This window comes from Poecilia reticulata, chromosome 20, assembly GCF_904066995.2.
Source record: "Poecilia reticulata chromosome 20, P_reticulata-male-v2, whole genome shotgun sequence".
In the NCBI taxonomy this organism is placed as follows: Eukaryota; Metazoa; Chordata; class Actinopteri; order Cyprinodontiformes; family Poeciliidae; genus Poecilia; species Poecilia reticulata.
The window spans coordinates 3,702,714-3,728,571 of record NC_088849.1 but is presented as its reverse complement, the minus strand read 5'-3'; the positions used below and the strand labels follow the sequence as shown (position 1 = coordinate 3,728,571).

The 25,858-nt window shown below is 41.0% G+C and overlaps 1 protein-coding gene and 1 long non-coding RNA gene across 4 annotated transcripts; one reads left to right on the top strand and one right to left on the bottom strand.

The window, feature by feature from the left end:
• The first annotated feature begins 1,703 nt into the window (after window positions 1–1,703).
• LOC103482362 (uncharacterized) lies at window positions 1,704–11,307 on the top strand. Of its 2 annotated transcripts, XR_014085279.1 has the most exons (4): window positions 1,704–2,460; window positions 5,015–5,209; window positions 7,113–7,411; window positions 10,228–11,307. It is a non-coding gene; the product is annotated as an uncharacterized LOC103482362 (long non-coding RNA). The 2 variants fall into 2 exon arrangements; XR_014085278.1 differs by lacking the exon at window positions 10,228–11,307 and having other exon boundaries at window positions 1,708–2,460; window positions 7,113–9,815.
• Window positions 11,308–11,390: 83 nt separating this feature from the next.
• LOC103482380 (C-C chemokine receptor type 3-like) lies at window positions 11,391–25,428 on the bottom strand. 2 transcript variants are annotated; one of them, XM_081601469.1, is made up of 3 exons: window positions 25,266–25,428; window positions 24,849–25,031; window positions 11,391–13,688 (listed from the first exon to the last, which is right to left on the bottom strand). In XM_081601469.1, exons 2-3 carry the CDS (start codon window positions 25,016–25,018, stop codon window positions 12,794–12,796), a joined length of 1,065 nt encoding a protein of 354 aa, XP_081457595.1. In that variant the 5' UTR covers window positions 25,019–25,031; window positions 25,266–25,428; the 3' UTR covers window positions 11,391–12,793. The 2 variants fall into 2 exon arrangements, with proteins under 2 accessions (XP_081457595.1, XP_008436724.2); XM_008438502.2 differs by having other exon boundaries at window positions 25,275–25,428.
• Window positions 25,429–25,858: the final 430 nt, after the last annotated feature.

The following is a 25,858-nucleotide window of genomic DNA, read 5'->3' as shown; positions in this document are numbered from 1 at the left end:
GTGTTTACCACGCTTGGTAAGTCATTTTTTTCTGAGATGGATTATAACTTATTATTTTGAGTTGAGCTCAACCTGTATGATAGACGTCACGTTCGCCACACGGCTCGGCGTTAGCATATTTAGCTTAGCATGCCGAAAGTTAGCGGAGTATAAGGGAGAGAAACCCTTGGATGAATCCGTAAGAGAGAATTAAACTCTCCATTAGGATGATGTCTGAGGTAGGAGTGAGAGCGTTCGCCTTGGTTTGAAGTGAAGAAATTGTTCTGGAAAGCTGGGAGTGGACTGGGACTGAGGAGTTGGAGAATCCTGTAAAGAAGCTGACGTGGATTGGGCGGGCATCGGGTTGCGGCTGGAGACTGAACTACCGGGATCGTTGGGGTATTGCAGATCATCTTGCCCCCAGGTATGGGACGGCGTGGCCCAATTGTTGGTGCCCTCGGAAATTGATGAGCTTACGAGAAAGATTGATGTCTGAGTTTTGGGTTGATGTGAAGGGGATGGGGAATAGCCGTTTTCTCCTCTATGTTTCTCCTCTGCTCGCATAGAGAGAGGGATGGATGGATGGATGAATGTGAATAGGTATAGAACGAGGGTGAATGAATGAATGGCGGGAGGGATGGATGTGAATGGGTGAGCGGATCTGGGTGATAAGGTGCCCGGATGGATCTGAAATGGATGAGGATATCGGGATGGATGGATCAATGAATGAATAATTTGGTGGGTGGATGAATGGATGGAGGGATGGATGGCTGGATGGATGGATGTGAATGGAAGGATGGATGGAGGGATTGATGGATGAAACAAGGATGAAGAGGGAGAGTAATTGTACAAGTAGTTGCTGGATAAGAGGAGTACCGCATAAACTGTGAGAAAGACGAGCAAATGCGGACGTACGATTCAGGTTAAAAGAACCCAGTATGGCCCTTGATAAAATGGTAGAAAGTGGCCTGATATCTGGGCTGCAGAGAGATTGCGATGTTGATGGGAGCCTGATCTTCTAGATTGAAGGATCATGAGCAGAATGATGAAGAGATGGTTATCGAATTCAGAATGCTGTGCTAGTGTTTGGCTAAAACCTAGAATATAGAGCACATCGCTACGGTTCTAAGGTCTCTGCTCTGGCCCCCTGAACCTCGGAGAGTAAACTAAGAATGCTGCTAATAGTTTATGATCCTTGAATGGCTTACGCCGAAATATGTAGAGATTTGCATTTGAGATGGTTATGTGAATAAGTTTCGCATGATCCCTGGCCTGAGAAAGCCGAGCATCTTGGTTAGAGGTTTCTTCAGATTTGAGTTGGATAGATCGCTGCAGAATATCTTTCTGCCAAGGTTCAACAGCATCGTTAGAATTTGATGGTGAAAATAATGGTGAAACGGGAGAGGGATGTTCTGGTATGTTATTGTGTGAATGGGACAGAAGGGGGAGCTTTGATTATGCATGTTAGAGAGATGATGAACGAAGAGAGAAGGGAACGGAGGGCGAATGGTAGTCGGTTTGAAAATAGAGTGAAACTTAATGTAAATCGCTACTGCTCAGACTGGTAGCGGTGTTCTTTAAGACAAGTGAAGATGTACTACTGATCTGCTGAGGTATTATAGAGTAGACAAACTTTTTTTATATATATATATATATTCAAACTTTGAGAAGCTTGGGAGAATAGTAATGAAATGGCGATGCAGAAAGGGTCTTTGAACTGAGAGGATGCAGGCAGAGAGCGTGATACAACCTGACTCCGCTAGGGGAGCTGTCGGTGCAAGTAGAGGTCCGAATCGGAGTGAGTGAAGGCGGAGGTGACGTCATCGAGTATGCTGTTGGAGAAAGCGGGAGCCTGGGATGTTTGAACTTCGGTGGTGGTTGTGCGGTTGACTGTGAGTTTCGGAGGAGGAACGCTGAAATAAGGATATGTTTGTGATGCTTGGCTAAGAGGTTCTGGAGTTTGCGGTGATCCGAGAAGAGTCTGGCACTCGGCTGTGGTCTGAGCCGGTGTCGGAGATGACGTCACCGGAGATCATGGATGAGGAAACGGACTTTGAAGGACTTGCTGGGCGGCTGAAAGGGATTCGTTTCTCCTGTAGAGAGCGTTGGAGGCGAGGAATTGAGACTTAGATGGGTTGATGCGCCTGCGATGCAGTGCTGAGGTGAGGAAGGGTTGGTGTTGTTTAGCTGAAATGACTCTGGGAGACGGCGGTGCCCCGGAAGAACGAGCCTGATGTCTGGTGTCTCTTGGCCTTTTGCGTTTGCTGAACTGGAATATTGGATGTGAAGGGTGAACCTCGGACTGATGTAGGAACGGCGCTGATGAGGTGCGAGACAGAAGATGAAAGAGAATGCAGCGTTTGCTACTTGGAGCTTGTCTAATTGCTGGAAGAGGAAAAGAAATGTTCGCGGCAGATGGAATATTGAAGAACATCGTCTGAATCTGAAGGGAAGAGCTGGGTAGCCACGTCGCTTTCAGAGGTGAGTTGAATTGTAGGCTTGTAGTCGTAGCGGAAGTCACAGGTCTGACATTTAACAAAACACGACAGACTGAGTAAAGTGGATGAGCGGAGTATAAATAGGCCGCTTGATAAATTGGAGGTGTGGTTTGGGCGTGGCCCTGCTCCCGAAATTAAGTCAACACGTTAACTTCCACTTTATGTCAGATTTGTATTTTTTTCAATCAGTTATTGACTAAATCCATTCTTTGTATTTTTGCTGCATTTAATGATGAATTAAATCCTTTGCTAAGCTATGTTTTGGATGAGTTGTTCACTGATTAAACTATAAGTTGAATAATTTGCCCCAGGAACTGATATGTTCTGGGCTGAATGCTGTCTGGCTCCTGCTTGGTGCTGGTGCCACTCACTTGACATTCCTGGGAAAGATGAAGTGATTTTCCAGTTATTAAACTGGAAGGTCAAATAAAGTCCAGTGTTTGTTACTCTGGAGGGCAATACAGGCAATCCTGTATTGCCATGTTTTGAAAGGTACAGTTTTCCACTCTTTGCTTTGAAATAGGGCTTCTGGGATTGCCAGATGCATGGACACATGCTCTGAATTGCAGTTGATAGCAAAATATTTTCCTTTTCCAGCAGCCATTATGCAGCAGTAGCGTAATATCTTGAATAAAGCTGGCATCCCAAGCTCAACTTGGGATGCCAGGTGTGGGGTTAGACTTGGTTTGAAGTTGCTAAGTAACAAATTATGATGCAACAATCTAGAGGCTTGTGAAACAGGTTCTTTTGCAGATACCAGCAGCACATTTACTTATTCCCAAAAACTGGCAGGGTGCTTTTTTTTCTTTTTTTTTTACTGCTGGACTGTTCTAGAAGTAGGAGATACTTAAACTGTAGTGCAAAAAGTGAATTTGGCAGAATAGTGAACATTTGATGGAAACACCAATTTCGAAAAAACTTTTCAATAAAATGTTTAAACCAAAATGTGCCAGGAGTTTGAATAATTTGGGATCTAATAATAGATCAGAGATTTTAGTCTGTGCATGAAAACAAAGAGCATCTCCAAGTTCCATGGAATATCTGTTGATTCAGGCTGTTGGGTTTTGAGTTTACCAGAATAATTTTGGTTTTGATGATCATGTTGAAAACATGCTGGCTCTTTTCATGCAAAATGGTGCCCAAAACTACAAAGTAACTTACACACCCAACTACTACTTTCCAAAAAATGGAGTATACAGAGTCATAGTTTGGGCAGCAGCTGACATAAGGTTGAATAAAGGACGCAATAATCTAATTGTACCCAGACTACTTTCAGCAGGCTGGTAGAAGATTTCCAGTTTAGAAATGGAACATTTTCCCATCAAAACTTTTGAAAACAAACGCCTGATATGGGACAAAACATTGTGGAGGAAAGAGCTGAAGGACATTGTGTGCAAAGACTTTTTTCACAATCATTGCAACACAAACAATTATAATGAACTTCAGCATTCAGAACCTTTGCATTAATTTTGTGTTGTTTCCTAAATATGTCCGCTAAGTATTTATGACAGAATACTGCACCAGATTAGATTTATTGCACTGAGTGGTGTACTCGGAGGATGTAAGGCTCTGCCCAGACAATCCATTCAGCCATGGTCTTGAGCAAAGGTTCCCTCAGGGACCCCCAAATCCATCACAGGACAGCCCCAGCAGGAGTCCCATTCCTTCAGCGAGCGCAGACCGGAAAAGTTGCAACAAGACTGAGACTCATTCCACCAACTTTGCAGGACCCACGGACTCCGCAGACCAACCCAACCCAAGGAACCAGCATGCCTGGTAGATGCACTAAATTCTCCCACCACCCACTCCAAGGCAGGTTTAACCCACTCCCCTTTCAATCCACCCACCCACCCCTGACCCACCCCTGTTCCCCAACTTCTCCATCTCCCCTCACCAGTTTTCCACCTGCTGTTGGTCTGAGAAGCACGACAGCAGATTTCTGCCATTTTAAATCAATTCTATACTTTATTTTCCTTTGTAGTTTATGCTAATATTTTACGCCTTCCGAAGTGGGAAGTATCACAGTGCGAAAATCAATAAATAACATTTATTTTTACTGGGATTGTTATGAGGGATTTTTTTTGTTGGTATTTTATCTCTGTGCCATGCAATCACTATTCCCAGTCAGACAGAAAATGAAAAATGTTCCCAAAAAAAAAAAGTCCCTAAAGACAAATTTTTTCAGTGAAAGATGATGAAAGAAATACTTGCATGTCTTGTTTCCACTGAGAAAACGTTTCCTATGGGACATCTTGTTAGAAAACACAACCTTTTAAGCCTGACTGGGAAAGTGTTTGCATTACACTCAGAAGGGGGTGATGAGATTTATGCTTTGATTGCTGGGAAGATTCTGTCATTGCATCTGCTTTCAGTTCCCGTATACATCCATTTAGTTATGAAGGTAAGCAATCACTAGATGAAAGGCAAGTTAGAGGCATTAAGGAAAGACGGAGAATATGAACAGAGAACTATGTATTCATTCATTCTTCACACTGGAATAAGTCTTTCCCGGTCTCCCTGATCTCCACTACCCACAGAGGTCCAGCAGCATCTTTAACATCCTTTTGAGTGATGGTAACCTGGACACTGTTGGGTCAGGTTTTTCACCGTTTAATTCAACACCCAAAGATTCCGTCCCTGCAGTCTCAACACAGCCTGTTCTTCAGACCCCACTTCACCACGATGTTCCACATCCACTGACCTGGCATCAGTCTTTTTGATCTCATCACGGTGTAAGTACAGCGTTGTGAAAAATGTTTTCCCGTTTAAAAATGTATTCGATTTTTGCATTTTTTTTCACATGTTGGTCTTAACGGGCCACAGTGAACATTCTGTTTTGTACCACTAAGTCAAGGGTACTGAAGTCCAGTCCTCGAGAGCTGCCATCCTACAACTTTCAGATGCTTCTCTGCTCCAAAACATCTGAATCAAATGAATGGCTCGTTAGCAGGCCTGTTCAGAGCTGATCCTGGTGTGTTGGGAGTAAAGATGCATCTTAAAGTTGCAGGACTTGATCACCCTGGCACTAAGTCCATTTATAGGCAATTTGTGGGCACTGACAGCTTTTCCGCTGTTGCTACTTCTCATGTCCCATGAACATGCAAACCTAATAACACTTCCATTCTTTCCCATACTCTAATTGCTTGTTGAAATCACGACTGTTGATTTGTAAGCAAATGGATGTCAAATGTTTCCTGCAGTCCCCAGTGTTATAAACAAAACAGTACTGAACAAGTGGAAAATAAAAGGAATTTGAGAGAGAGGAAGAGAGCAAGAGAGAGTGAGAGAGAAAGAGAAAGAGAGAGAAAAGTTTCTTCACCCAGACGGGAAATTCACATAATACTCCACAAAGACCTGCTAGAAGTACGGTAATTCAAATAACTAACTAGAAAATGCAAGCAAAACTAGTATTTGTGGAGTATATACATCATCAGGCACTTTGACTTAATCAACAGTAAAAGCATTTTCAGGTATATTAAAAGTCCAACAATCGACGGCTAGATTCATTCTAAACATCAATAACTGACAATAACTAGTTTTAGCTAAGACTGTAATGGGGGAAAGACTGTAACAGATTCTGATATTAATTCTAAAGCACCTACAACCAATCAGATGGACTTTTACACCTGAAGAACAGGTAAAACATCCATTTGTAAATGTCGTATTCTGCTTGTGTTTGCTCTGTTTTATGAAATGTCATCTAGTCATTCTAAAGACATAGAGCAGCAGCTTACATCAAACACTGATGAGGGTTTATTCCATAATGGGCATAGTCCCCTAAGGAAATTTCTCAGCAGTGTTGTGAATTTCTCCCCATTACCAGCAGTCCCACCAGAGCTCAACCATTTGGAGTTTTTGGTTAATCCTTGTGGAGTCAGAAGTCTCACAAACACAGCACACACACACAGAACATTCTCTGTCTAAAACTGGGCAGACATCACTTAGCAACATTACTGGGTCATTTGGGAAGTTGACTGTTAATGAGCATAATGGTTGTAAGCTCTTGTTTTCCTTACATCACATGGAACACTTGGAAAACAGGAACAGGAAATTCCTGCCCAACATTTCATCATCTTTAAGCATGAAAACCATCACAGAAACCATTAAAGCAATAAAACTGTTGCTGACAATGAAACAGAAAACCCACTTATAATCTTCTGTGATTTAATTCAACAATATCCACGTAATATCCATGAAAACAATGTGATGCTGTCAATGCTACTACACCTAATGATTTCACATCCAGCATTATTCAGATTGAGACCTTTCAGGGTATAGATGGCGCTCCTCAAAGTCTTTTTAAGACTGAGTGCAGCCTGTTAGAGCAGCAGCTTATCTACATCCAACAAGAAGTGGTTAGTTAAGCACATTGGGCACGGCCGCTCCAAGGTGCCCCCCCAACCATGTGCAGGTGGAGGGAGACTGCTACAATTCATGTCCTGTCCATGCTGTGTTAAGCACTCATTCAGCTCACCTGCCATGCCTGATGGCTTACCTGTTCCACCTGAGCCCTGCCCTACTTAAACACCTCTCAGCCTCTGCCTCCTTGCCAGATTAATGACAGCCACGAGCCAATAGAGATCCAGCATTTCCTTCCAAGCCTTCTGTGTTTCTACGACCCCTTTCTGTCCACAGATCTACCCCTCCCGCCAAGCCCTTCACGGATCACTTCTGTTCTGGATTTCTAGACCCTGACCCAAGCTCTGCCTCACGACCACCGATTATCGCCTGCCTCTCAAGCTAAGTTTGCTCTCTCTGTCCTCCTGTGTATGACCCCTGCCTGATTATCGACAAAGTCCCTGGGTGTTGCGTTTTGGATCTCCTTATGAAGATCTTCATTGCTTCCACAGACGCCTGTTTCACTGGCTTCCTGCACCTCCGTGTTGTCAGGCCCTCAGTTCCTCTGCTCCACCCGTCTACTGCTCTTCAGATCAGTTAAGATGAACATTTCAAAGATACCCCTCCTTTATCTGTGAATCACCAGCCTTCTCCCCTCTCTCCTCTGCTGTGTTTGACAACCTCTTCCTGAGCAGCAACCAGTATCTGAAAATAAATTAAACTTGTTTTTTCCTTCGCATACTTCTGTGTGATTGAATTTCCGGGTCCCCACTGAGTGTCCTTACAGAGACAGAAGAATTCAGGTTAAAACATCACTGTTGGACAATGTGCCCCACATGATGCGTGAACCTGTTGCTGAACTTTACTGTGTTTCTATTGACCTCAAAAATGTGCAAATTGGAATTACAAAAACAAATTTACTAAATTGAAACATCCCAATTAAAAAAAAAAAAATTGCATTTAATTTTTTTTTTCATTAAAACGTTTCTGTGCTAGGATGCGTGTTTTTTTTTTTTGTGTTTTTTTGTTTTTTTTTCCTTCCTAGTTGCTTCATAATTGATGTATTTTGCAGAACTGGAATGGAAACATTTTTCTAGCATCACATGAGTCACACGATCAAAAACCAGACATTGCTACTGGCAAAAAAGATGAAGACAAAGTGGTAGGAAGAGGATGGAGCTCCAGGTTTTTGACTTATTCACATGCCATTTTAATTGCATTTCTTATTTACTGGAAACACTTGCACAATTGCAAAATTATGTGTTTTTTTTTCAATATTAGAATGTTGAGAGTTTTTGCACATTTGCAATAGAAATTACTGACAGTTACTGACAAACTTGTTTCATAAATGCACAAAGGAGCGTTATCTTACCTTCCAGCATCTGCTAGACTCTAACCAGATAATTATTAACAATACTTTTATTACTAACTATAAAGTCATAATACAGGTAAAAATAATTAAGATTAATGATGACAAATGTTTTCACTTCAGTTAAATCCTAATAAAGTAATCTGCCATTGGATCTTAAAATAAGCTACGTAGTGTTGGTCACATTTGAAAGAAAAATAACTTTCATAAGAAATCTTATCTAAAATGGACATGTAATAAGGACATTGGTATGCTTATCTCATGGTACAAAATTCTATTAAATGTTGTATTAAGTTTCCTTGTATTTACCTAAATCCTGCCGTTTTGCTCAGTAATGTCTGAAGCTCGCTGCAGTGTTTTGTTTTGCTGGCTGTGACAGTTTGTTTTTTTTTCTAAGCGAATGCAGTATTACCAAACTGGATGACAGAGACCTGTCTGTGACTGACTGCTGCTGTGGTTCATTTACTTTAATTGTCAAGTTGCAAATGTAGACAGTCTAGCGCATCCCAGAACTCGCATCGAGTGAGCTTGTGTGAGATGTAAACAGATTCTTTGTTCACAGAGCTGTATGTGCTTATTTCAGTCTCACTGCATGCTCAACGTGAACCTTGAAACTCTAACCTGCCTTGATAATTGATGAGTACATTGGTGTGTGTGTCCTAAAACACACCCTTCATAAAGGGATCAGATAAAAGCCGGTGGAGGAGAACCTGCTCTGCAAGAACGTCTTAAAAAACAAAACATTTTGAGTGAAAGCTGCCGCACCGAGTTCAGAGCGTCAACTATAAACTGAGCTTAACATGTTTGTGCTGCCTAAATCTAACCCTGATGTATAAAAAGCATATTTGAAATAAACACACAATGCTTAACCTGTCAGGGCGCAAGTAAAGCCTGGCAAACCGCCATGCTTATGATACACCTTGGGAAACTGAAATGGAAAGCAATTGGTATGGCAATAAATAACAGTATTTTTATAGCTAAAATGACATGTCTATTTTTTTAAAACATTAAAATCATTCAAAGGAAAGGTTTCTTACCCATATAATTACTATTGACTGTTTTTCAGGAGATGTGTGCTTTCTACTTGAGTCACGGAAAAACTCCTAAGCTCCCCCATACGGGCCAGGAGCTGCAGCTTAAGTTCACTTAGAGATGCTGATTGTTACACGTCGTATTCTTTGAGAACTCTGCAGCGTTGCTTATGAAAAGAACCTTAGTTCTGATTCAAGGATGAGAAAGAGGAAATTAAAGGTGTGCTTAATAAATATTATGCTAAGAGTCGTTTTCAAATTTGTAATCTGCGATGTAAAGGGGATCAGCATCACAAAATGTAGATTATAAATTCTTGGCAGCCTCTCCTCTGTGATTACACTGAAGCTGTTATGTCCTCAGGGGTTTGGTGCATGTTTGCGTGTGTGTGTGTGGGGGGGGGGTGCATGTGTGTGTGTGTATGTGTGTTTCCTCCCCTGTCTTCAAGCTGTTCGCTCAAGAGGAGTTTGAAGGAAGAGCGGATTCCTGGTTGACTTACACTGGCTGCGTTTCCATTTACCTTAAAATTGTGAAAAGTGTAATCATGAAATAAATTTGCTTAATGGAGACAACTGCAATTTTGAAAACAAAAAAAATCTTTTTGCACTAGGACAAGATGCTTTTTCATTCATAACAAAATTGGTTTATTCCACAAAACTGCAATAGAAACAGATGATCAACAACTGCATGCTGCCACTGGAGGAAACCACGAAGAAGACAACGACAGGAAGCAGTTAGAGGAGGATGGCGCCACATATTTCTTGATGACTTATTGGATGAACAAGCTCATTTATGATTCAATGGTTTTAATTGTGTTATTAATGTTCTATTTAATAAAAACACTGCAATTGCAAAATTGTTTTGTTTTTTTGGGTTTTTTTTTTACTTTCCTGACAAAGTTTTATGCATATTTGTAATGGAAACGCAGCTTCTGTGTGGTAATCAGGCCTTCTCAGTTCTCTTTGCTGGATTCTGCAGTAGAACTCATTTCTGCTTTTTGTTTCCTCCTCACAGTCCCTCGTCTTCAGATGACCGGCTCCTGGTTCCCTGGTTGACACCATGTGGGTTCTCCGTTCAGCTTGTTAAGTAATAATTAAACCAAATGGAAAATGAAATGCAGTCGTTTATGTCCTTTTTTCACTAAAAAATGACATATTTACTCATAAATAGTCTACGTTTACGAGTAAATGTAGACTATGATGCAATTTTGTTTTTACTCGGTCAATGAAAACGTCTAGTGCGACCCCGGGCGTAGGAGAAATGTTTCACAAGACAAAGTTTGTAACTCAGTCTGTAATGTGGTGGATCTGACAGAACTGCTGAGGGCCGTGTCATGATCAGACTTGAAAGACACCCAGAAGTGTTTTGTTTTCTATGGTGCAGAAAAGATTTGCATGTTAAACTAAAAGCAGTTAGTACACTGCTTTCAGTATACTAACTGCATAAGTAAGTATTTCCTTCCCAGGATCCTTCACAGAGGACAAAAAAACTGGATCAATACTTGAAGTCGCAGAAATGTTTCGGGTGAGTGCATGAGACAAAACACTGAGAAACCTGAGGAGTTTCTTCTGGAGAGATGGAACCCTGCTGAGCAGCATCCTGAGATCTCACCCTGTCCTGGTCTAAACAAGTAGGATGATTCCGTCTACACTCTCCACAAACATGGCGCGTTTTACAGTCTTTCAATAAAGACTGTAAAACATCCTTAAGCATCCAAAGCAAAGATGGTTCTGATGTATAAATGATCTTTTGTCTTCCATTGATTTAACTGCAAATTTATAACATTTAGCAACACTGTGTAACATGTCTGTACAAACCAAACAAGGCAGTTTAGATTTCAGAACATGAACACTTTCTTGTTTCTTGAACTCTGTACTGGTATGAAGAGTCTTTGCTTTCCTGGAAACATCATTTAAAGAAGTTCTAGACTTTAACAAAAATGAAGAAGCAATACGTATCCATTACTGCAGCGCTGCAGTATATTTAAACACTGATTTCCTTTGAAAATGTTTTTTTTTCTTTTCATTTAAATTAATCGGTTAATTAAATTGATCCCCCTATTAGTCTTTAAAAGAATAAAGTGATGGACGAGTTCTTGTTGTAAAGGACTGAACTGTCCGTTCATAACCGCAGTGTTTGGTCAGTCAGTATGAAGAATTCATTTCAGTAATGACATGTAAGATGAAACACAGGATTTATTTTTTAAAGCAATACATTTATTGTGTAATAGTAAAACATATGAACGACATAAAGAATATAATGGCAAATTATTATCATGTGGCTTTTCATGGTGCTGGATCATTCTTACTTCTAGATATCAAAGAAAAAATCTGAATTAAAACATAAAAACACGACTGAGAACAAACTCCAGATTCTCTGCAACAAAGATTCCAACTTTCTATTTAACGGTAAAAACAAAAACGAAGACATGCTGATTACTGGACAAGGACTGGGTGATAATCCATGTATATACTGTTATGTACATAAATACACTAGCAGTAATTTGTAAAAGATGTTCAATATTTAAAAAATGAAAATAAAGATCATCTATTTTTTTACAGCTTTGGTTAACATGTTTACAAAATATCTTCTAAGTCACAAAATGCTGACATGGCAATCTAACGTTGCGCAATAAACTTCCAACATCTGCTTCTCTCATAAACCACAGATATTGGTGTTGAGCAACACACACAAGCACATACACACGCAACACAGTTTCAACTTATCTGAATCCATCTGATACTGAATTTGGTATTCCGATCAATATCTTTGCTGTTAACACATTACTGCCCAACCCGACCTCTAAAAGGTTCTGGAAGAATGCATACACAAGCACAGGATTTGAAATGGCATGTTGTCACTGTTCAACAGGATTTTTATGACCAGATCTAATAATTCATCACTGGACCACAGTATTTTAGCCGCAGTAACTGGAAACATCTCCAGACATTTCTGTGGAACGTAACTCCAAATTTTTTGTGGAAAATTCATCTGTCAGCAGACTTTTTTTGGAGTGCATACAGTATCTAAAACATTTGCAAGAAAATGGAGTTTGGGAAGCTGACACAAGATCTCATTTAAAAATGACCCATCTGTTCAAAACAAACTGCTAACATCACCGATGATGTAATACGTAAGGCACTACATGGGCCGTATCAAAACCTAGCATGTGATCATATGCTAGGTTTATAAAAGTCAAACTAATGTTACTAATCCTATAATATCAGTATTGATCTTATATTCATAACAATAATTACATTTGAATTTCAGGCCAAGCAATTCCTACAAAATGCAAAGCTTTTGTACAAATTTACATCACACTGATTAAATGATTGTTACATTTTTCTTTTTCTTCCTGTGTTTTATCAGTCTTGTAGAGGCAGGGGAAGAAAGCTGCAGATTCTTTTCCTCTAAAGATGCTTTCAGTCTTAATAGTCTGACAAATATTGCTCTATTCAATGACTTTATTGAGGTTCTTACAATGTCGAAATAAAATGCAAAACCATGAAACTTTTCCTGGCACGTGTTCCTTGTCCATGTGTTTACTCCCTTCGTTGACTTGGTGGAAATGAGAGTAAACTCACAGAGCATTTTCAGAAGTGTTTAAGAAAGACTCACTTTGCATCCCATCAGTTCCTACCGTGGGAACTGCTGTTCTGTTGTCTTTGTTGACCAAAATGTGCTTCTTCAGACCTGGGAAACATTTCACTAGCAGCTGTTTGAAGTGTTCCTGGAATTTCCTTTGCATAAATGTATAAAACATTGGACTGATGCAGAAGTAAATGTACGCCATGTTGCGGGTGGCATGGAGAGCATAACCAAGTTTCTGTTTAGCTTCACAGCTCAATAGAGACTCAAATTCATAATGCAGGAGTTCTACAATGTTAAAAGGGATCCAGCAGATGAAGAACAAAACAACGATCATAAATATCATCCTGACTGCATGGAATTTAGAAGCTGATCGGGATTTTTTGATAGTGATCACAATCCTAACGTAACAAAATGTGATGATAGCCAGAGGGAGAATCAAGAAGACAAAAAGCTGAATATAAAACCCAGATCTTTTGAGCATCTTTACATTCAAACCATCAACGTGAGCAAACTTCTCACAGTACATAGTGTCATAATGCTTAAAGGTGCCATGGAGGATCATGGGCCTAATGCAAGCCAAACCACTGATCACCCACACCACTGCACAGGAAATGACTGCGTAACGTTGATTCCTCACATTTGTTGAGGTCAGTGAAAACACAACAGAAACATAGCGATCAATAGTCAGCAGAGTTAAAAAGAAAACAGAACTGTAAAAACCCAGATAGTAGGCACTGAAGACGATCTTGCACATAGCTGAGCCAAAAGTCCAGTCAGAGATCTGCATGTAGGCGGCCTTGAAGGGAAGGCTGCTCATTAAGATCAGGGAGGACGTCACCAGGTTGACCAGCAAGATGTTGATCACAGTGGTCAGCCTCTCGAACCTGGAGGGAAGATGGTAAAACTAATAAGTTATTTTGGAAGCATAGTCACATTCTCAAACTTTCACAGCACAAAAATCAGTGGGTTTGATTTCATGGAGGTCTGCAAAATATTAAGGTGAAATTCCTGGTTCAGTTTCCAAAGTCACAATTTTATGGAATGTTGTTAAAAAGCAGACGAGGTTTGTTTTATTTTTGGGAATAGAAAACTGTTCAGTTTGCTCACCATTTCAAGTTTATCTATTGTTTAATTAAATATCAGAGGTCCGCTAGAGAACATGAGTGAATAAACAGATCATGAAGGCCAAAGGACACGGCAGACAGACAGGTCAGGGAGAACGTTATGGAGAGGTCAAAAGCAGAGTTGGATGATAATAAGGGGCTTAATGGTGATAATTTCAGTTCGGGATGCACATGGACCAAACATGTTGTAGCTTTAAACCTTTACACATACAGTTTTATCAACGTTTGGAACAAAAAACGCTGTTCCACCCTGAACCTTGTAAAAAGCAACACCAAAACAAAGCATTCACCATACCTAACGGCTGCTACAGTGGACCCCCACTTGTTATTATTACAGAATCACCTATTAGTGGATTTTTCTATTTTTCATGTAAGATATTCAAAGAAAATGCAGTTTGGGAAGCTGAAAAACCAAAAAGCTGGACACAAAGCTACTGGACATACTATTGTCTGGCATATGCAAAGTAGCTAATTGAGGAGCAGCAGGTGATTCTGTGAGTAATAAATGGGGGTCCGCTGTAGCAGACGTTAATTACTTTCCTTGGCTCTGATTGGCTGTACCCCCAAGAGGGGAAATGAGGAAGACTGTGGATATTACCTTTGGCAGCAGCGCTAAAACAGTTTCCTCTGTTTGTATTAATGCAAATTACAGTTTGTTTGGCTCTTAAAAGCTCTCTTAGAGAAGTTCTCACATATTCCTGGAGTTTGTATTCCAAAGATTCTTAAACCAAAGCTTAATACATAACGGTTGACAGACGATGTTGATACAATGAATAGCTTTCTCTAAGCTGAACTCCATTGCTCACTTGAGCCATGAGTAATTATCACCAGTGACCTTTAGCCAGTCACTGGAGGAACGGCAGACATACAACAAACATCAATGGGATTGTGAGGAGGGGTCAGACATCCCAATGTTTTCCCACTAGCTGAACTCCAGTGGTGCCTTCAAGTGCAACTCCTAAACTGGATTGTCTACATGTCCAAATGTTGGGAGAAACAACAACCTTGTCTATATTTGAATGGTTTCAATGTCTGACCAGTGTTGTGGTCAAGACCACCTAACCCCAGACCAAGACAAGACCAAGACCAGAGTGTATCGAGACCGAGACAAGACCAAGACTTTTAGGGTCCGAGACCAAGTCAAGACCAAGACCGAAGGAAGTCGAGACCAAGTCAAGACCAAGACCAGCTACATGATATGATAAAATGTGAAATATGATCAAAATTACTTCTCAAATTGATCTAAAAGATCCATATTCCCATAAAAACACCTATATATTTTACCAATATATTTATATATTTTACCAATATTAAAAGCAGAACAACCTATTTGTTCTGCTTTGGTTCCATCTCTGTGCTACAATCCGCGGTGGTCTCATGCCATCCCTAAAAAGATAACGAAACCATTAAACATAGCACAATTCTCTCTCTGCACCATTAAACATGGCAATTGAGGCAATGCCCTGATGGTAAATAACGCTCAACTATGAACACTGACCAAGGAGCAACAAGCAAGAAGTAACCAAGCACAAGGCGCTCACCGTGATTGTTCTCACCCTCTCTCCTGCTACATGAAGCCAGGCAGTCTGACACCATGGCACACATTACAGCTGTCACTTTGAACGAAAACAATGAAAGAGTAATGTGCATGCTCTGCGTGCTCTTTCGTTCTTGTGTTTTATTTGTTAATTTAAAAAATATCAATGTACATAATTAAATAAAATCATCATAGCTACTGCAGTGTACGCAGAACATTACAAGAACAAAGAACAATGTTCTGTCAGGTCAGCATACGCTGTCAGATCACCATACGCTTAGCACGAACTCACGGCTATATCTGTCAGACACGTCATTACCATATAATTTTATTTAATCAGCAACATAGAATCATGATGTAGATCATCATACACTTTGTTATCAACATTTGTATGGCATCCTGACTTAGTAGTTAAGTAGGTTAATGAGTTTTACACGGGCGTGTGTTGTAGTTGACTGCAGCTGCAGCCAGACCCTGCTTTAAATGCACTTTGAAAACATGACAACGCATGGATATCTATACAATTATCACTGAAAATAATTTAATGACTTATTTTCATCATGACTTGTTGTGTATGGTGAACTGACAACTCCTCCGACGGTCGGACTTATTAATGCGCATGCGCAGGCATGATACTCAGTGCATGTATGCTATTCTGACAGCGTATGGTAATCTGATAGAAGAACGGCTCTCAGTGGCACTCCAGTTCATATCTAATAAGTAAAAAGCCTTGCAGAAGAATCGGACTGTTCTTGAATGTCACATCACTATATTGCAGACTTTCGGACACAGCGGTGTCCCATATTCGCGACAAGTCAGTGAACACCTCCACACAAACAACAGTTTTTTTGTGCCAACAGATCTCCAGTTGCAAAACAAACTAAGTCACACATGAGGAATGCTCATGATAGGAGGAATATTTCCTTTTATTCCAATGTTTTATCCATACATGTTGTTGAATTTTAATTTGTCATGGAATGCTGGGGTTGTTCCCATTGTCTGGTGTGAACTTTGTGTCGGTCTCCTTTGGAAATGTTTAAATGGTGAAAACATTACAGCACTGAACACTTATTTTACCCACTGTTGAGTTAGTGAAATTGTTTGAGGATTTCATAATATGAGCTTTGAGTTAATAATGTAAAAATCAGCTCATTTTTTTCTGTCAGAGTGCTTCTTCATAACTGGATGTGACATAAAAAAAAGGCTTTCTGTATTTGCTGAGTTGTGTTATCTGCATTTGCATGGATAAAAAAAAAAGATTTTCAAGATAATCCTCATCAGGGAAGAACTGAAATATTTCATTACATGTTGTTGGCATTTATAAAGGCCAACAAAATCTTTAGAATCCTGTCCCCTGGTTTGTGCTGCTTTGTTGTATTGTTTGATATTTATAAAAACGTATTCACCCCTTTGGAAGGTTTGTTCTTTTTCCTGCTTTTATGAATCAATCACGAACAACACAGTTTGACATTTTTTGATAAAACAAAGAAAAACTCTTAAGTTGATGTGAAAACTTGTTTCTGTAGAATAATGACAAATAAAAATGATAGAAAATAAGAGATTTATGCAATCTCTTATTTTATACAATTTCTTATTTGTATAAAATAAGTGGAGATCGATAGGCAGATTGGGGCTGCATCTGCAGTGATGCAGGTGTTGTATAGTACCTGTCTGTTGTGGTAAAAATGTACCACAATCTACCGGTGGATCTACGTTCCTACTCTCATCTATGGTCACAAGCTCTGGGTAAGGGTTGAAAGAACGAGATCGTGGATGCAAGTGGCCAAAATGAGTTTACTCCCTTAGTGTTAGGGTGAAAAGCTCATCAAGTCATCAGGGCAGGGATCAGAGTAGAGCCACAGCTCCACCACATTGAGAGGAGTCGGTTGAGGTGTCTCAGGTATCTGGACAGGATGTATCCCAGACTCCTCCCTGTTGATGAGTTCCAGGAACGTCCCACCAGGAGGAGATCCAGAGGAAGACCCATGACACGCTGGAGGGACTGCGACTCCCGGCTGACCTGGAAGGCCTTGGGATTCTTCCAGAGGAGCCAAGTGCCTGGAGAGCAGGAAGTCTGGGCTTCTGCTTAGGCTGCTACCTCCATGACCCAACCCAGGATAAGTGGAAGACAACAGCTGAATAAATTAATGTCACCTGAGGGCTGTTTCTCATTATGTCCTTCACATTATGACCACAGTGTATCCATATTATGGCTACTTCCAGCATCTGCAGACAACATGCAGTGTATCCTACACTCTGCCTATAGCTCCAATTTTAATTCAATGTACACATAAATAGCTAAAATTATAGAAACACATACACAACCTCCTTAAACGATGCGGGGGGTAACCTTGGTGTTTCAGTGGATGTCAAGCAGGGTCCAGGGTTAGGGGGTCTTCCTTGGTGCAGATATTGTTTGTGCAGAGGCTCAGGCTACATTGCAGCATGGCAGGTTCCTGACCCTTGGGGAGGTGTTTGGGCAACTATGCTACCCACATGGTGAGGACCCCTTCCTGCTCACCCTTCTTCCCAGGCAGGATTGCACTGTGTCCTTCATCTGTTCTTCTGAGTTTTTGTTTCCAAGGTGGGTTAAGGGTTATTTGGCAGGTTGAGTTTCAGGAGCATCTCCCCTCCTGCTGGGGGTTGTGTGGGCGCCTGGCTGGTGGGAGGAATTATCTCCAGGCTTTGTCTGCACTGCGGTTGTTACGGAGTGAAGCTTCTTCAAACAAAACGGAGGCTCGTGTGTCTTTTACTGAACCTTTCTGTTCAGTTCTTTATTGAAGAGAGAAAACGGCGACAGCTGATAACGGCAACAGCTGTTCGTAACCAAGACAACCAAAATATCAACAAAGCAAGATAGTGACAAAACAGAACCAGATACTTAAGCATTCTTCAAAATAAAAGACTTCTTCTATTCAAATAAATCATGTCTTGCACTTAAATATATTTCACTTCATCCTTGTAATTATATACAATCATGTTCAATTCAATTAATAATAATCATGTAATTTATGCTTAACATATAATTGTAAATCAGTCACTTATCATACTGAACAACATATAAGTGTAAAAAAAGTCACAACATCCTCCCGCCCGATGAACAACTGTTCATTTGTATAAGATTTACCTTTCATTTAAAATACCTCTAAAGGATACAATAACTGAATAGGCCTGTGTAACAAGCCACCAGTCGAAGTACGAACATTGCATGAACGTATGAGACCATCCCTGCCTGGAAAGACCTCTACGATTCTACCCATTTTCCATGTCTGTCTGTGTGTATTGTCCTCTCCCAAGAGAACTACATCTCCTACTTTAAGTAGTGTTGGAGTAGGACTGTTCACCCTGTGGGCTGATTTCAAGTCCTTCAAATAATCTCTGCGCCAGCGTTTGCAAAAGCCTATCAAAAGTTTCTGTTGGTATTTCCACCTTCTACCTAGCTGTTCACAGTTTGCAGTGAGTACCTGATTTAGGTGAGGTGAAGGAATAATCTTTGGTGGCAAGGAAGTTAAGCGTTTACCAACTAGGAAATGAGATGGGGTAAGTGGCTGGGGTTCCAATGCATCACTAGTTACATAGGACAGAGGCCTAGAGTTCAACACTGCCTCAACCTCAGTAAGAACAGTCGTGAGCTCCTCAAAGCTCAAGGATGCTTTCCCCAGTACCTTTCTTAAGCATGTTTTTACAGATCTCACAAGCCTTTCCCAGAATCCCCCCACCAAGCTGCTCGCTCAGCAATAAACTTCCATGTGATTCCCTTGTCAGTGAAAAACTCTGTGAGTGTCGATCCTTGGATATTTTGCCACAACTCTTTTAAATCTTTGTCCGCCCTTTTGAATGTTCTAGCATTGTCGGAGTAAATGACCCTACATAGACCTCGTCTTGCGATGAATCTCTTTAAGGCCAATAAGAAATTCTCTGTAGTCTGATCTGAGACCAACTCTAAATGTACTGCTCTTGTCACTGCACATGTAAACAGTGCTATATATGATTTTACAGACCCGTCCTTAGTTTTAACATATAAGGGTCCAGCAAAATCTACACCAGTAACTTCAAAAGGAGGTGATTCTATTACTCTGTCTCGAGGTAAGGGAGCAGTGATCTGTTGTGCTGCCTTAACTTTTAGTTTTTTGCAAATGTAACATTTTGAAACAATGTGTCTTACAAGCTGTCTGCCTCTCAAAATCCAATATTGTTCTCTAACTTGAGTTAATGTGTCTCCTACACCAGAATGCATCACTCTTTCGTGACATGACTGAACTAATAGTTCAGAATACTTGTGATTTGTTGGTAGTATCCAAGGGTGTTGTTCTCTGAAACTAAGATCTGAATTATGCAGTCTTCCCCCCACACTTAGTAGACCATTTTCATCTAAGAACGGTTTCAAATCTTTGATTTTAGAATCTACCTTCACATTTTGCTTTGACCTTAGCTGCACTATTTCAGAACTAAAACAATTCTCTTGTGTAGACTTAATCCAGTACATTTCAGCAGCACTAAGTTCTTCTGTACTTAACTCTCCCTGAACCTTCAGACAAGATCTTGTGTTAGTAAGAAACCGCTTTACCCATGCAGTGATTCTTAACATGGTCTTAAGCTTGCTGTACCTTTCTAAGTTTAACAGAGGTTCAGTTTGCTCAGTTCCAGTGAGCTGCACAACTGTCTCATACCCAGACCTCAGCTCTGCATTCACTTCATCTGCTACATAGTCACTACAAATGTTCAGTTCCTTCTCATCTGTAGACAGTGAAGTGGGTCCCTTCCACCACAGCTGGCTCTCAATAAGGCTCTGAGCATTGTGACCCCGCGTAAGCAGGTCGGCAGGGTTCATTTTGCCAGCACAGTGGGACCACAGTTCTGGATTTGTGATCCCTTGTATTTCTGCCACTCTGTTGCTCACAAATGGTTTCCATCGTCGTGATGAGTTGCGGATCCAGTGAAGCGTAATCATAGAGTCCGTCCACATGTTGAGCTGGTTTTTCTCCATGTTCAGTGGCTTAAGGAGGCTGTATCCTAATCTTGCTCCAATAAGTGCACCCATGAGCTCCAAGCGAGGTAATGTCATTTTTTTAATGGTGCTACTCGTGACTTGGAGGCCACAAAACTGGTAATAATCTCTCCTAGGTTGTTTTGTCCTTGAAGATATGCCACAGCACCGTAAGCCTTTTCACTTGCATCACAGTAGATATGTAACTTTACAGTGTGTGACTCTTTGTTTATCTCAGTGTGGTACCATCTGGGAATGGACACCAGGTGTAACAGTGGTAACTCCACACACCACTGCTCCCACTTCTTTGCCAAGTCAGTAGGTAAAGGTTCATCCCAGCTGAGCCCCCTTTCCCACATCTCTTGGAAAAGGCACTTTACTCTGACTGTAAAAGGAGTAAGAAACCCAATAGGGTCGAATATACGGGCTGATGTTTGTAGTACACTTCTCTTTGTATTTTCTCTGTCTTTCAAAATGTCCATTAGCCCCTTTTGATCAAACACAAATTCATCGTTTTCCGGTCTCCAAACCAGTCCAAGTACCTTAAGCACATTTCCACTGGACCCTGTATCACCAGTGAGCTCTACTCCATTCTCTTTCCACATGGCTCTCAGATTAGTTGAGTTAGTAACCCATTTGCAGAGGATCATGCCTGCCTGAGAGAGAATGTCCTTTGCTGCAGTTGTCATGTGAAGAGCATCCTGCACAGTAGGTGAGCTTGAAATAAAGTCATCTACATACATAGAGTCTCTGAGAGCCTGTACTGCTCTTGGCTGTTCTCTTTCAAATTGTTTGAGGTGTTTTCTGATGGTGGCGGCAAGCAGGAATGGGCTGGGAGTCACTCCAAAAACAACTCTTTTCATCCTCAGGACACGCACCTCATTTTTACAGTCCTTAGTTAAAGGTCCGTGCATCCACAAGAACCTGACAGCGTCTCTGTCCTTTTCTGCAAGTGAGATTTGAAGAAAAGCCTTAGTTATATCAGCAGTAAATGCTATCTTGTGCAATCTGAACTTTATGAGCACATCTAGCAGGTTTGGATTCAGGTTAGGTCCAGTGTGCAGACAGTCATTGAGTGATGGACTGTTTGTCTCATGTGAGGATGCATCAAATACCACTCTAAGTTTGGTTGTGGCCTTTTCTTCTCTTACTACAGCATGATGGGGCATGTAATATTTCACAGTCTGTTGATTCATTTCTGGTTTTCTATCTGCAACCTCTTCACAGATATCATTTTGAAGATAGTCCTCTATTACATCGTTGTATCTGGCAAATAAATTTGCATCAGTCTTCAGCCTTCTTGTTAGATTCTCAAAGCGTTTCTTTGCTACCCTGAAGTTGTCTGGAAGGAGGTCTTTGTCACATTGCCAGGGTAACTCAACTTGGTACCTTCCGTTTTCAAATGTTGTTGTTTGTTCAAAATGTTGCATAATTTCTGAATCCTCCGGATTTTCTGACTGTTTATTTACAATACCCAGGGACTCCACCTCCCAGAATGCATGCAACTGCTTAGACAGCTGGGTGTCTTCAGTCAAACTAATGTGCATACATGTGGTGTCTGTAACACTGGAGGTCGTCACTGGTCCCTGTAAAGCCCATCCAAAAAGGGTTTCAACTGCCACTAATGAATCTGTAACCCTTTGGACCTTTCCAGTAACTGCCTGCCAGTAGTAATCTGCTCCAATTAACACCTGCAACTCCTGTTCATTAGCACCCTCTAGTGGGAAGTCTCCAAGCTGCAGCCCTCTTTTCTTAATCTCTGCTTGAATGGGCTCACTTGGTACCTTTATTACAGCAGTGCACACCTCAGGGGTCTCTACAGCCTCTATTTCGATTTTCTGTTCAGTGTTCCACACATTTTCAAGTTGAACTCTCACTATGTTGCGTTTCTCTGTTACAGGAAAGGTGGAACCAAAAACATGGAGGTTTAGTGTCTCTTGCCTCACAACTGGCAGTCCTAGGGCTCGGACAATGTTTCTGTGAACAAAACTGCGCTGGCTGCCTCCATCTACCAGACAGCGAATTATTTTTCTCTCTTTTGGTCCTACAGCCCATGCCTTAACCGTTTGGAGCAATACTGTTTTCTGGGTATTAGTCTTCACTTTGACTGAGCTGGTCAACGAAGACAACACAGCTTCTGCATTTTCACTATTGCTGGTACTGTCGACTTCTGGTTTAGCTGCAGATTGTTCACAAACTGACAAGTGGTGTTTTCGATTGCACTGCCTGCACAAATTCTTCACTCTGCAGTATTTCGCAATATGTTTTGGACCCAGGCAGACAAAACACCGTCCAAGCCTTTTCAGCTTCTCCCTGCGTGCACTTATTGTGAAGTCAGGACAGTTCTCTGGTTTATGGTCATTACTGTCACAAAACACACAGGTTCGCGGCACGACGCTGGCTGTGTGCAAAGCAGTCGCTGATGGGACGCTCCACTTTCTAGGTTGTTCACAGGCATAGGATGGCTTACCCACATGCTTGTGTTGTGGGCTCGGGCTCTTCCATGTGTGGCTTGGTCTGGTAAGCTGAAGCGCCCGTTCTCTGCTTTGCACTTCATTTTGCAGAAACTGAATTAATTCTGGGACTTTCCATTCATTGGTTGAGTTTTGTTGCCGTGTATAAGCAAGTGCTATGTCTTCTGGAATAAGCTGTAGCAACACTGGACATAGCAGACAGCCGTAAGTATCACTTTGCACTTCAAGAGACTCCAAGCTACGTATCTGGATTTCACATTCATCATATAACTGCCTCAAAGCTGCAACATCAGAGGATCTTCTCACAGGTGTCAAGTTCAGTAATTTGGACATATGAGCACTTATCACAATATCCTTCCTCCCAAAACGATTCTGGAGTAATTCTATTGCAGCGTCGTAGTTGACATCTGTCATTGTCAGTCCTGCAATAGTCCGAGCAGCTGCTCCAGTCAGGTAGGATCTCAGGTAAGTGAACTTGTCCGTTTTACATAGTCCATCATTTCTGTGAATAGCTGATTCATACTGTGACCAGAATTCCTGCCATTGGCTTATTTCTCCATCATACTTGGTTATCGTTAGTTTGGGCAGTTTAACCGTCTGTTTGGATTGTGATGAAAATGAGCCGCGGTTTACGTCACTCGCGCGCGCTCTCAGGGCGTCTCCAGCGGTCTCCTGCAATCTAATAATGTTGGTGGTGCGAACCTTCCAAATGAGAATCCGGTCCGTGTAATCCTGTGAGTTCGTTATCTCAGTGTCCAAGTCTTCAGTAGACGTTTCATCTTCTATGATCTTGTCCAAATCCAATAAATTTTCCTCCTTAGAAGATAAAACTGCCAGGAACTCACGCAGTTTATCAATATCTGGATTCTCTTTGCCCACCTCCTCCTCTAGTCGGGTTAACAATTTCGTCGTTGCTGTTCGGATGGTCGACCGTTTCCTCTTTAACCGCTCCAGTCCTTCCGTCATGTTGGCTGCTAAACTGAGCCTTAGCTTCACTTCGTTCAGAAAAATCAAAAAAAGTCCTTAGTCCCGGGTTTCGGCACCAAAATGTTACGGAGTGAAGCTTCTTCAAACAAAACGGAGGCTCGTGTGTCTTTTACTGAACCTTTCTGTTCAGTTCTTTATTGAAGAGAGAAAACGGCGACAGCTGATAACGGCAACAGCTGTTCGTAACCAAGACAACCAAAATATCAACAAAGCAAGATAGTGACAAAACAGAACCAGATACTTAAGCATTCTTCAAAATAAAAGACTTCTTCTATTCAAATAAATCATGTCTTGCACTTAAATATATTTCACTTCATCCTTGTAATTATATACAATCATGTTCAATTCAATTAATAATAATCATGTAATTTATGCTTAACATATAATTGTAAATCAGTCACTTATCATACTGAACAACATATAAGTGTAAAAAAAAGTCACAACAGCGGTACATGGCTCTTCCAGGGAGTCTGGTGCCATGTGTCTCTTCTTCTGGCTCCACTCCTTCACTCAGCTCGAACCCTGTGCTGTGTCACTGAATTGACTGTCCTGTGTCCTGTTGGCTCCTTGTTCTTGGACACAGAGTGTTGACTCATCGGCTCTCTAAGAATTTTGCACCTCTAATTGAAAAATCCACCCACATACACGGCCACCTCTTGCCCTATAACAGCTGGAGGTAGGAACTACACCCCTCCACTCAACCCAATCCCACCAAACACCCACCCACCCCATGACCTTCCATTGAAAACTGGGTATAGCCAAAGGGTGGATGGATTCTGTACATGAAATCTAAGCAGAAAATAACTTAAAGAATAAGGCATTCATGCAAGACCTTGAGCTACCGCATTCATCTACTATTAGTTTATAAGAGCTTAACATTTATATATTTATATGTAAATGCCATGCATTTTAAAACAATTTGGTGGTTTACTCACCGGTGGATGACAACCAAAACCAGCAAGTTGGTGATAACACTGAAGACAAACATGAAGTAGTAAATGTAAGACAGATTTGCTCCCAGTTTGTTATCATCATCCCTGGAACACGGTTCAACCGGCTCTTCTGGGACTTTGCTGGTAACATAACTGATGTTTGTCTGAGTCATCTTTGTGCAAAATCTGTCAAAAGCAGAATACACAGTCATGTTGTCAGCTAAAACATAAGACTTACTGTTTTACAATATTTCATGGTAATCTACAAAAAGCAGACCATATCTAAAACACCACTGTATGCCATGTGCTGAGACTTGGAAATCATCATTTTAAAAACCATGTTAGAGTAAGTAAATAGAAAACAGAGCAAGAACTGTATGTATTTAAGAAAAAATGGCAATATTCAAAAGCAGAAATTACTTTTCTCACCACTGATCCGACCGAGAAGCTTCAGGCTGTGATTGTGAAAGTCCGTCTCATACTAAGTGACTTGTGTCACCAAAAGAGAGGAAGTTTCAGCGTGTGTGCGTGTCTCTGCCTGATTTCAGTACATGATAACACCGGAACTCGACACAATCTGTACACACAGTTTGAAACACAACATCTTATATAACAAATTCTTAAGTTATAGCTGCAACTAGGATACACCACGTCAGTGTGGTTTTGGAGCAGTTTAACTGATAATTCTACGAAAGGAAATGCTCAAGATATTCTCCTGATGTGAGTTATGTTAGAACATTTTATCTATCTTACAAACAAGATAAAGATTACCAAGATATGCTCAGGGAGAAGACTTCGCTCAGCAGAGGAAAGGTTTGCAGAAAAGAGTCTGACCGTATCAATTTGTGGTCTTCCTTTACATGTTTATTACTGACACCGAACCAGACAGAATCACACTCAGGAACGTATGACATTACCTGAAATAACAGTGGGAATTGTTTTGATCAGTGCTTATCATTTCATTTATTTTAAGGAATGCAAGCTTGACAGAAATGTGGACACATCATACAGAG